This window comes from Molothrus ater, chromosome 2 (genome assembly GCF_012460135.2).
Source record: "Molothrus ater isolate BHLD 08-10-18 breed brown headed cowbird chromosome 2, BPBGC_Mater_1.1, whole genome shotgun sequence".
Taxonomy (NCBI): Eukaryota; Metazoa; Chordata; class Aves; order Passeriformes; family Icteridae; genus Molothrus; species Molothrus ater.
The window spans coordinates 74,190,197-74,202,441 of record NC_050479.2 but is presented as its reverse complement, the minus strand read 5'-3'; the positions used below and the strand labels follow the sequence as shown (position 1 = coordinate 74,202,441).

Genomic DNA, 12,245 nt, shown 5'->3' with positions numbered 1-12,245 from the left:
AAGATGCTGTCTAGTGTAAAATAAACTGGATGAAACAATTGGCAATGAATGGGTACGTGGGTGTGTTGTTGGAGGGAGTAGGAAGCTGCTTTGTGGAAGTGATAAAATGGGATAAAATTCTGCAAGCTGAGAACATGAACATGTGGGAAACCCAAACTTCATCCTCACCCCATCAATCTCAATAAAAAGCCTTAGAACATGTGTGAGTCCCTTCATGTCAAAGAGCAAACTTCAAACACCTACTCTAGAGGCTTTCTGTAGTTGTAGGTTCAAGCTACCTCTAGGGAGCTAATGGAAGATTGCTAACAAAGTCAAATCTATTTGTCTTTAGACTTATACCAGCTGCATGACTTAAAATCAGAAAAAGCTGAAAAACTATCTACAGAAGAAAAGCATCTTGAGTATTCCTTAGTGAGAAAATGTGCTTATAGCATGAAACTGCAACATTTTCTTAAGCCATAAAAAAAGCCCACAGCTACAGGTTCACATGAGTGAAACCATGTAAAAGCACAAACTTGGGCTCTGAGCAGTGGGTGGATGCTGTGGCCAACTGGCTGCTCCCCAGCACCTGCTGGCTCCGGGTATCCTGCTGTCAAGTCTTCAGAATTTTGTATTTCAGTCTATCCAACCATAACTGCTGACAACTTCTCAACTGAATTTATAATTGTTGTGCCCTTTCTTTCAACAAACTCATAAACATTGATTAACAAGATTTTCATTTGTAGAGGAGAATCTTTTTCTCATGTCTTTCTTTCCTACAAGTGGACCTTGAAAGCCTTCCTGATCAGCAGACATCCAGCTTGGTGAGGAAGGTCTTTCCTAAAGACAACAGGAGGCTGGAAGTCAAGTCGTTCTCCCTAAATAAAAATGAATATGTGACTTTTTTGTTTGGGTTGGATTTTTTTCTAAGCACACCTAACGGCAAATGAGTCTTTTTGTAAATTCTGAATTGTTGATAGAACATACCATTCTAAGCTAGGGCTGTTCTTCCTGTTCACTGAGATGCTATAACAACCTCACTGGAAATAAAGTTTCACTTATGAGAAATCTATTACATTTTGAGATGAAAAGAGATTGGTAGAAATTAGATCTTCTGGCTCTACAGGTTTATGAATAGTTGAACTTAGCTGTAAATTGTGGTAATAATCTTTCTTAAGAGTTTAAATACTGTTTTCTTCACAGAAAATCTTTACTGAACTCCTCTAGAGGATCACTTATGGAGGTATATGGAAGCAGGAAATGCTGCCCTCCAGTCCTACTTGTTTTAAGATGACTGTAAAATCTCACCTGATTCAATTTCTCAGTTTATCCTGGGTGTAAATAGCTTAATGCTGTCTGTATGTGTGTGTTCACAGAAGTGAATTGTTGCAAGAACCACAGAGCATAATGTTGATTTCTGTCTCTGTACTTAGCAGATGACAGCATTTAGAAATGCTGTCTGCCATACACAAAACCTAAACTTTTTACCTTATGAACCAAGACAGCAGCATTCCTGTATTGTAGATTCCCTGCACTTTTGTTTGAGCTGGAAGTCTTGCCTCTAGATATTAGATTCCTCTTTTTAATAGAGTCAGGTGGGATTTGATTGCTTTGTGCCCCTGTGGAGGAAACCGCTTTTGAGGCCATGGCCTTCCTATGGACCCAGTTATTAGCTGGGCTTGTACTGTAGGGAACTGGCTGTTGAACTTGCACATGAACTCTCTCTCCATGCTGAAGGGCTTTGATATTGACTTCTATGGCATCAGGTCTTCAGCTGTAAAATTTCTTTCTGTAGACTTCCCCACACACATTTTAATAAAAAAGGAGAGAGCAAGGAAAATTTATTCTTGTAATTTCAAGTGTGGGCTTTTGAAGACACCCAAAATAGGCACTTTTAACCACTTGTCATGCTTGTTGTGTCATTTAGTTTTTCTTTTATTTCTTTTTTTCAGTCAACTGCCTTTCTTTCAGTGGTCTCTGGACAGCTACAATGATGCTCTAATTTTTAATGAGCATTGAGAACAGATTTGTAATTTATGATTGGCTGGAGCTGGTAACTATTCTTGAAGAGACAGTATCTTGAAGCTCCTACCATGCAATGCTTGTCTGAGCCATTTCTGGATTTGGGACAAGTGGAATTTCTCTTCACTTTAAAGCAGTAATAATGAAGCGGCATAATTTTCAGCAAGGACCTTGGTCAGAATCAAGAAGGAGCTGACCTCAGAGACTGAGAGTCGCATGCACTTTTAGAGGGGGTTGATTTGACAGCTTCTGGCACTTCTGGTGTGTTCCTTGCACTGATGCCCTTATGGGTCAAATTTTGTGGTGGAGCTTCCTTTGTTCAAGTTGATGTTAAAATGCTGAGACTCAGCTGTGAGAATCTTTCACAAACGATATCTTTTAAACAGCAAATTATTAGACTGGAGAAGGGGAGCAGGTTACATCCCCTCCAGTTTTTGCCTATCTCCTGTGCTCACTGCCATAGAAGACCTATCAAAAGCTGTCGCAGGAAGTGTTTGGAGCCTGCCTCTTGTGTTCATTAATGAACCAGAGTTAGCATCTCTCTGCCCTTGCAAGCAGGTGTCACTGCAGCCAGCACCAATTACAGCTGTATTCAGGGGACAGCAACATGATTCAGCCAGTCAAAACAATATAAATGAAAGAAGCTTTCACAGTTCAGGGATTATATATTTTAGCAAGCTGTATGTGATATAATCCAACAAGATAGCTGTATTTTTCTGAACTTAAATACTTGTTCTGTTCCTGTCAGCAGGCAATAGCACAATATAAAACTTGCAAGTTACACAGAGGAAAGAATATGAGAACATGGTAGGGCAAGAAGATTTTTATCCCATCATTGCTGATAGGTCTTGCAGAAGAAAATAGGTTTAAGTTCTCTAGATTTCTAAATTTGTGACAAAAGAGGTCAGATTTCTTAAGGCCTTCAGTACTTTTCAGCATGCAGTGCTAAGGAAGAATGGGCTCTTAAATGATTTTTAACAACAGAACTTTCATTCAGGCCTTTGTGTGTGGTTTGTACCAGTACAGAGTTTGAAACCATGATCTTGTTCCCTCTAAGTGTTGGATTAAGTTGTCCCGATAGCAGTTGCCCCTGTGTAACAGTGTCCCGTTTTTCTGGCAGCAAGTAAAAATGTTTTACTGCCTTTTACGGGACATGAAGTACAGTAATTTGAGAAGTCTGCATCTTTTAGTCAAGTATCACTTGTATATGAATACTTAATTTTAGAAACTTAAAGTAAAGAGATGATGACTGGGGAGAGTCTGCAGTACACAGGCAGGGTTATATTTATATAGTCTCTTTATGAAGTCTCTTCATTCATTCTTCCTGTTGTCCTCTGCTGGAACTATGTGGTAATTATAATGGGCATTAACCATAGGACACAAGGTCACAGAACCAGTGGGCAGCCTGTATTATAGGAACTCTGTCAAGAAGTTCCTATAATACAAGGTCAAGTGTATTATAGGAACTCTGAATTCAAGAAGTGTTTGGGCAATGCTCTCAGGCACGTGGTGTGACTCTTGGGGTGCTCTGCACAGGATCAGGAGTTGGACCTGATAATCCTTGTTGATCCAACTCAGTATATTTTATTATTCTATTATATGTATTATGCAAATTCTGGTGAAGAGAAGACTTCCAACAGCAGAATGAACTGAGTGTCTCTTGAAGCTGCTGCTTGGGAGTTGAACCAGACAGGTGTTTGAAGAACACAAGAAGCATTTGAAAATGTCTAGGTAATTCTTCAAGCTTTATCACTCATTTCTGTCTTCTCATTCAAGATTTTTACTTCTCTAAAAAAAGACATGGGTAGCATAGTCTGGTCAAAGTATGTGCTCAGCTGAAGTGTGAACACCTTATGATTTTTGATTTTGTTTTTATTGACATGAGAATTTTTCTTAATATATTTCCCTTGTATTTCCATAGATGTTTGTTTCAAGAGCAATTTTAAAAAACTGAAGTATCCCTTTTTTTTTTCTGTCTGTAAGAAAGTCTCAATTCTATTTCTACAGCACTAATATCCCCTGTGAAGAAGAGGTCATCAGTGATCAATATATTCCGGCTCTAGCAGCACAGACCAAACCATCACCATGAAACACTTCCTGAGGTAACTGTTCTGTATTTTCTCAAAAGTTTTGAATTATTCCAATTACTTTTATGCTGCAGTGAGCTAAATGGTTTAATTGTTACAAGTATTACAGAAGGTGTAAACTAGATTATACTAGACTGCTTTCTGTTCACCTAGATTTCACTATTTAATTAAAGCTATTTTAATTTAAATTTTCTTTTGCTGTTCTTTATAGAAGCAAAGAATGTGGGAACTGCCTTGTGGGATTGGAACAGTGATGTTTCAAATCAGTAGTGCCTGATATGTCAGGGGAAAAGAGAAAAAATAATAGCATAGAACAGTGCTTGGAAAATGTCAGGTTTTTTCCTTCCTGCTCTTGTCCACTGTCTGGATTTTTTGGAGTGTTGTTTGTGAAAGCAGAGATGCTTGCTGAAGATGTGCAAGTGTTTTTGAAGCTGATCATGCCCAGTTTGTAGGAGAAATGTCAATTACTTGCTCCCACATATGACTTGCAGTTGCTCCTCTATAAACTAATTATAGAATGGGGGACTTGCAGACAACAGAAGTAGGTGCAGAAAGCCCATGTTGTTTTTGTTCTGTAGTCAGTGGAGGGAGTTGAGCACTTCTCAAAACTAATACAGATCAAGAGCTCATTTGTGTATAAACCAAAGAAATCATATTCTCTCTGTATGGGAGGAACCTTTTCAAGAGGACTAAACATATGCTTCTGTATAGAGCATCTGTCACTATATTTTTCTCCCTTTTTAGACTGTTTATAGCAAAGAAGCTTACACACTATGGATATCAGCACCATTACCTCTAGGCTGATCATCTGTAATGATTTTGCTGCCAAGACAGACATAGCTAAAGCATTTCTGTGGAGTGTTTGGGCCAGCTTCCTCATCTTGAACCAGCTGCAAAAAGCGGTCTGTAAGAAGGACATAGAAAGATTGAAAGTATAAAGCAATTATTTGTTTGCTAACATCCACAAAACACAGCCAAGGCTGAATTGAGCCTTAATTTAAACATTAGTGTGCTCAGCACCTGATAGGCACCAGCCAGGAGGGAAAGAATTGACCCTTGCAGCTCTGTGGCCCAGGTCTTGGGTGGTCACAAATCTTCCACCAATTCCATTTTGTCATGGTTTGACACTGGGACAATGCTAGTGCCCCCATGAGAATACTCTCTCCCTGGTTTCTGCTGTGAGATGTGACCAGGAATAAGCAAAGCAGGCTCCTACTTAGGAAAAAAAAATTATTAACTAAACGACAAGGGAAAGGGAGGGAAAAAAAAAACCACGCAAGGAAAATGAAAACTTCACAAATACATCTCCTCCTCCTCCCCACCAAATTCCCAATACAATACATCCCCCAAATCATCGACTCTCGGTCTGGCACCACCCTTCAGAAAACTCAATCCTCAGTCCATCAAGAGGAGAAGGAGTCCTTCTTGTGCCAGTGGTGACCTCTTCCTTTCATGTCCAGCGCTCTCACCACTGAACACGGACCAGAGCTGCTTCTAGGGTCGACTTTTAAGGATGCTTCGTCCCACTCCAAAAAGGCACAGTCTCAACTTTGGGACATCTGTCCCCCCCATATTTTTCACCCCCTGGGGCCGAGGGGTACCCACACTGAACCCTCTTGGTCCTGAGGCATTGCCTCCCCCTAGAATGCAGTCTCTGTATCACAAGGAACATGGTTCTGTCCATGGCTACACAAAGAGTCCAGCAAAAGCCACTCCATCATCTCTTCCCACTAAGATTCTTCTCTATTCTTCCAACATCTCTCACTCGCCCAGACCTCTCTCACACTTGCACATTTCCTTCCTCATCTTCCACTCTATCTCTCTTCTAGGAAAGGTTAATGTTCTGTAAAGTTTTCATTGTCCGAAAAGGGGTTAAAAGCTCCTACAAGCGGCCGGCTGCACTCCCCCCCCCCTTCATCTCCTTCCCAGCCATGCAAGCACAGGCCCATGTTTATCCAGTTTCAAGGTTACAGTCCCAGGCACCGGCTCTCTTTCTCTCTCTCTCTCTGTCTCTCGGGGGGGGGCTGCTCGATGGCTCCTGGTGTCTCTCTCTCTCTCTCTCTCTCTGTGTCTCTCAGGGGGGGCTGTCCGATGGCTCCCGGTGTCTCCCTCTCTCTCTCTCTTCCACCCTTCCACCCCCGGGCTCAGGCCTACCTCTCTCGGCCTCATGGCTTTTCCCCTCCCCCTGCCCAGCCAGTTAAACTATCTGTTCTGCTCATCTCACCTTTACTCTTACTGGCCCCTTGATGATTTTCTCCATGTTGGAGAAAGAGAGCTGTTTTGAATATGTGGGTTCCTGAGGCTGTCATGGAGAAGCTACCTTCTACTTCTCTTCATGTTTTTCCTGAAGTCAGTGAATCCTAAAAGACTTGAAAGGTCTCAATGGTGTTAGATTCTCTTAAGTAGTCAAGGTAGATCTTCTGAAAAACAGTTGTCTAACTAAACAGGACAGTCTAGGACTTTGTTATGGAAAATCCAGTATTCCAAATGCTGAACAGAAAGTTGGATTAAGGGATGGGGCAGAGGAGAGTACAGAGCACCAAAAATATGAACACAGTGTTGAAATAGGAAAGCTATTTCTATTTACTTACAAGCATCTGGATTTTTTTATATTATGTTAAACCTTTGACATGAACTGATAAGAGAACTACCCTCCCCGTTTTCTGTAAATGTAGAAGAAATCCAGAGAGACTAGGAAGAAAAACCCTCCAAGGGAAGCACTTACTGGGCATAATGAGTTCTGCTCTATGTGTTGCAACCTGCAGTTGCAGGTTTGTGTGATGGGGAATAAGTGAAGTGTGGAACTGCAGGGACATATATGGGCAAGACAAGGTTATTAAGCCTTCCAGCTTGGAAATGGTTTGGAAAAGAAGTTCAATATATATTGTGTCCCCATGTTTGTCTGTAACCAATAGCAGCACCACCTGGGAGCTTAAATCATCCTTAGCTGTTTGTGAAGATCAATGCAGGGTTGAAATGTGGAATTCTGATTGTGGGGACTGCTCAGTGGCACAGTGTTTTCCTTGTTGCACAACGTGGGACAGACATCAGAATAGCTGATGCTGATGGCATAGATTATCTCTGTGGTTAAAACCAATGACTTTATTCTGCACAAACTGCAAGTCATTTTGTTGATTGCAATGTGGAAGTTGCCATAAAACAGTCAAGAGGAATAGGACTTTCATCTCTGAAGTTATGATAATCTTGACTTTGCTTTCTAAGTGGTGACAGTATTTTACCTCTAGCAACTTCATGCAGCAGATACTCACCTGGAGACCCAAGGAGGACTTCAAAGAGTGGATTTCAGATCCAGCTTGTTGTTTAGTGAGGTTGAAAGACAGCTCTGGAAATCATCAAGTCCTTTCCCACTGCTCAGAGCAGGGTCACCTATAACAGGTTGCTCAGGGCTGCATCCAGACACATTTTGAGCACCTCTAAGGATGGAGACTCTGCAGCCTCTCTGAAAAACCTGTTCCACTTCTTTAGAATCATAGAATTTCTTAGAGCCTTTTAAGATCATCCAATCCAAGCATTAGCTCAGCATAGTCAACTGTACCGCTAAACCATGTCACCTGAATGCCACATCTATGTTTCCTTGAAGTATCTCCAGTGATGGCGATTTCACCACCTCCCTGGGAAGTCTGTTTCAATGCTTGACAATTATTTTTGTGAAGAAATTTTTAATGATTTTCAATCTAAACCTTTCCTGGCACAAAATGAAGCTGTTTTCTCTTGTGCTGGGAGAAGAGAATTACCTTGACCTGGCTGCACCCTCCTGTCAGGCAGCTGCAGAGAGTGGTGAGGTCCCCCTGAGCCTCCTTTTCTCCAGGCTGAACACCCCCAGCTCCTTCAGCTGCTCCTCACAGCACTTGTGCTCCAGAGCCTTCCCCAGCTCCGTTGCCCTTTCCTGGACACGCTCCAGCCCCTCAATGTCTCTCTTGCACTGAGGGGCCCAGAACTGAGCACAGCATTGGAGCTGTGGCCTCAGCAGTGCTGGCTACAGGGGGACGGTCACTGCCCTGCTCCTGCTGGCCACACCTGGCTGATCCAGGCCAGGATGCCATCGGCCTTCTTGGCCACCTGGGCACACTCTGGATTGTGTTCAGCTGCTGTTGACCAGCACCCCCAGGTCCTTTTCCTCTGGGCAGCTTCCCAGCCACTGCCCCCAGCCTGCAGCGCTGCCTGGGGCTGTTGTGACCCCAGTGCAAGACCTGGCACTTGGCCTTGTTGAACATCATGCAATTGGCCCTGGCCCTGAGATCCTGCCTGTCCAGATCCCTCTGCAGAGCCTTTCTACCTGTAGTAGATCATCACTCCCACACAACTTGGTTGGAGAAAGAGTCTGTCTATTAAACAGTCCAGTAGCTGGAGTAACCCTAAATCTCTGAATTTAGACTCTTATGTTCATATTTCCAGTTCAAGGCAATGTCCAAATGAAAATAGTTGGTCTTTTCTTTTTCAGCTTGTCTGATATGAATTATTTCTGACATCTGAAATATTACTTATGAAAAAATAAAACTATTTCTCTGTTAAATACTTAATCTTCCAGGGCTTTCTCATTTTGTTGTAAAGGGGCTCTGAGAAGTCCATCATCAACACTTCTACTTTGACTGTAATTTATCTTAAACATCTGAAATAATAACAACTTGGAGAACCAACTGTAGTAGACAGGTTTTTTTCAGTAAATCCTAGAAATCTTACATCTCTTGCTCTACTGCAAAGCAAACTGTAAGCCCTAGCAGATTTTAAGTGTACTGGAGTCATCAGATAAAATGAAAATCAAATCAGCAAACAGCAAGAGCAGTGAATGTGTGGAAAGCTGCTGTTAAAAACTATTCATATGTCTTCCTTAGCTGCTACAGTGAGTTGCTCCTATGTCTAAATGGGGAGATAAGGTGGATTTCAGTTGTCATGTCTGCAAAGGCACAGAATGAAAGCAATTTCTTGTGTTTTAAAGGAGGTAGTAGCCGGTCTGCCTATGGCAGAAATGGTGATTGGTACCTCACTTCTTGGTTGACCTTGTATGCACACTGTAAACTATGCACATAAACCAAAGATAGTCAAGTTAATGAGCTCCTACCAGGGTTGTAGCACTTGCTTACTCACCCATTGGACAGCTGATCAGCTATGACTAGTGTGTCCTTGACTTCACAAACAGTAATTAGAATTCTCAGAAAGGAAATACTGATATGTAATGCAGTCTTATCTGAGATTAGTATGTTCTTCAGGAAAAAATAGTTGTGTAAAAGTCTTCAGAATCCATAGGGCCTAAAACACGCACACAGAAAAGAAAATGATATGTAAGTATGCTCAGTGACTTTTATTTCATTATTTTAAACAATTGCTTTGGGGGAGAGGATGAGGGGTATTTTGTTTTAGATTTGGATCTAGGGTTTTAGGTTTTGGATTTGTTTTTTGTTTGGGTTGTTTTTTTTTTTTTGGTAGGGCTGGGCATTTTGGTTTGTTTGGGGTTTTTTGTTTGTTTGCGTGGTTTTCTTTGGTTTTGGTTTGGTTTGGTTTGGTTTGGTTTTTTTCTTGTTTCAGGAGTTTGCTTGCTTTCGCCCCAGGTTGAAGTCCAGTAAGTAGCATTGAGTATCTAGGTGAAGCTTTTATTTTACCCAGAATACCTATGTTTGTTACTAGCTCTGAAAATACTGAGGTTCTCAAATAACTGAAGGAGGGAATAAACACTTTCATTAGTTTCATGCACAGTAATTAATCTCTACTTCCCTTCAGGAAGTACTTCATGTTGCATCAGACGTACATCTTGATATTTAGCTGAATGGATTACATAGGAAGGAGCTTCACAGAAATATTAGGCAACTTTGGAAAGTTTTGCATAATTTTGCTTCTGACATTTTATCATGGAGAAGGCTGTGCTTATCTCCTAGAGGTATTCACCTTTAAATAAAAAGCCAGATTTCATGAAAATGTGATGTCATACTGTCATTGGAGAGAGATGTAAATTCTAACAGCCATTGCATTTCTCATTTTAATCACACTGTCCCAGCATCAGCTAGGCTAGTCGAGGGCAAACCTGGAAATCCCTTGTTGAAAACCACTTAAATCCTTCCCTATGCAGTGCTGGGGTGGGAAGCAATATGCTCAGTGCTTTTGGCTGGTTGCTGCCACGTGCTTTCATTCCCCAGGCAAAGCAGCACATGCTGTGGAAAATAGAAGCACTGTCTCTGCTGCAGCAGTACTCTTACTCTGTGCTGGCTTTGGCTCTACATTTCCCCCTGTCTTGCAAAGATGTGAGAAATTGTAGAAACCCCTTTCTTTGTCTTCTTTGTCATGGAAGAGAGCACTCCAGAATCTCTTGAGCCCAATTATTGCTGATAGAGATTGGTTGCTTGATTGGTTTTGTCATGCACCATCCTTGGCAAGGGAACTGAATGTTGATTTGATATCTTATTATGCAGTTTTTTCTTTATTTTGCTTGAATAAATGTTCATATGAACTGTTTTAATGCATGTATAAACCCAAATATGCAGGTCTATACAGCTGCTTGGAATACAGGAGGGGAAAGGAACTTGGATTGAAATAGGAAAAAGTGCGAGTCCCTGAGGAACAACTTCATTTCTGTCATACTTCTGTTCTTAGACCTCTCCTCTGAGGATCTGAAATAATCCTGTACATGACCACATGAACTATTTTCTGTGCTGAGAAACTTGCAAAGGCAAGCAGGTGGGGAAAAAAACCCCACAAAACAAACAAAGAATAACAAACTAAAGAAAAAACAAACAAACAAACAAACAAAAAAACCCAAAAAAAACAAAAACAAGCAAAAAAAACCAAAAAAAACCCCAGAGCACAGAGGGTATTGAGCAGAGAGGAGGTTTGGAATTTAACTCTAAAACAAGCCAGAAATTAATGCCACTGTGCCACAGTCGAAGCACATGGCTGTGCCTTTGGGGGCAGCAAAACATGAACATGATATGCTGTTTTGTTTTACAGTGCATAGGGGCTAACATAAAACCTGCCTTGCATAATCACTTTATTACAGGATTTCTGCAAGCAAGAATTCCCTTTTATAAACAGCTTGTGATACTTTTTGTCTTTCATGTTACAAATGGAAGGTTTCAACTACTGTAAACTTGAGATGGATGAGTGGTAAAAAACTGAAGGTACCCACAAAGATTGACTTTCTTCTATATAAGTTACCTAGTCAAAATTAGTGTGTGTTTGGTTTATTAGTAATAGCTGCTAAGTATATTTTAGTGAATCACAGAGGTAGCGTTTGTGTGCTGTAGTGTCTTGGTTTTAGTAGATGCTTTTTTAGTAGTCTTTGTGCAAACCACAGCCAAAGCAGAACTTTGGTGGAGAAAGTGGTTGCAATTATGTGGTCACAGCTCTATCCCATTTGGAGTTTTTCCTTCAATTTGCAGATCTGTCATTAAGCCTAAGGCAAAAATATGTAATTCAAATGGACCTGATACCTTCCCACTTCTAAGTCCCCAAACTTATCCACAACACACAGTATTCAATTATCCACAATATAGTACACAGAACACTTTTAATGAAATGCATTGTCATGTTTTAGCATTGGAGGCAACAAAGTATAGGCATTAACTTTCTTAAAGCACATCTGTCTTTACAGGAGCTATCTTGCTCATGAGAAGGAAATCTTACATCGACTGTAAACATGAAGTTAAATGAGTCTTTCCATCTTCCATATAAATGATCTCTCTGTATTTTTTTTGCTCTAAAAGAGACCTAACATTTGGAAACAAAGCAGACCAAAAGAAAGCAACTCTAATTTCTACTACAAATATATGATGAAAATTCAGGACTCTGTTTTACCATATTCGGCCTTCAGATTTGGTGTTTTCCTGTGCTTTTAGCCCAGCTACAGAGATGAGTTGTGCTGATGAAACTAAAGAATAGCGGTAGGTTATATTTGAATTCCTCTTCTTGGTCTTGTGGAAGGTGTCCTTGCCCATGGAAGGGGGATTTGGAGCAAGATGATCTTTGAGATCCCTTCCAGCCCAAATCCTTCTGTGTTGGTTCTGTTATTCTACTTCTGACTGTTGGAAACTTAAAGAATGGCTGCTTGCCTGGTGATGGCCTTGCCTCCTGGTACCTGGTGATGTTCTTAATACTGAAGGTGATAACCTGCTGTGAAGCACAAATTAACTCCTCACAGTAGTGTATTCT

The 12,245-nt window shown here is 41.0% G+C and overlaps 1 protein-coding gene across 4 annotated transcripts in view; it reads left to right on the top strand.

Annotated features, from left to right (window-relative positions):
- The window catches only part of ELMOD1 (ELMO domain containing 1), a 44,397-nt gene that overhangs the window by 11,442 nt on the left and 20,710 nt on the right, over positions 1 to 12,245 (top strand). For all 4 annotated transcript variants that reach the window (XM_036383376.2, XM_036383407.2, XM_036383396.2 and 1 more), the window contains exon 2: positions 4,009 to 4,103. In XM_036383376.2, the coding sequence (XP_036239269.1) occupies positions 4,087 to 4,103 (17 nt within the window). In that variant the 5' untranslated portion in view covers positions 4,009 to 4,086. The remainder of the gene's footprint in view (positions 1 to 4,008; positions 4,104 to 12,245) is intronic.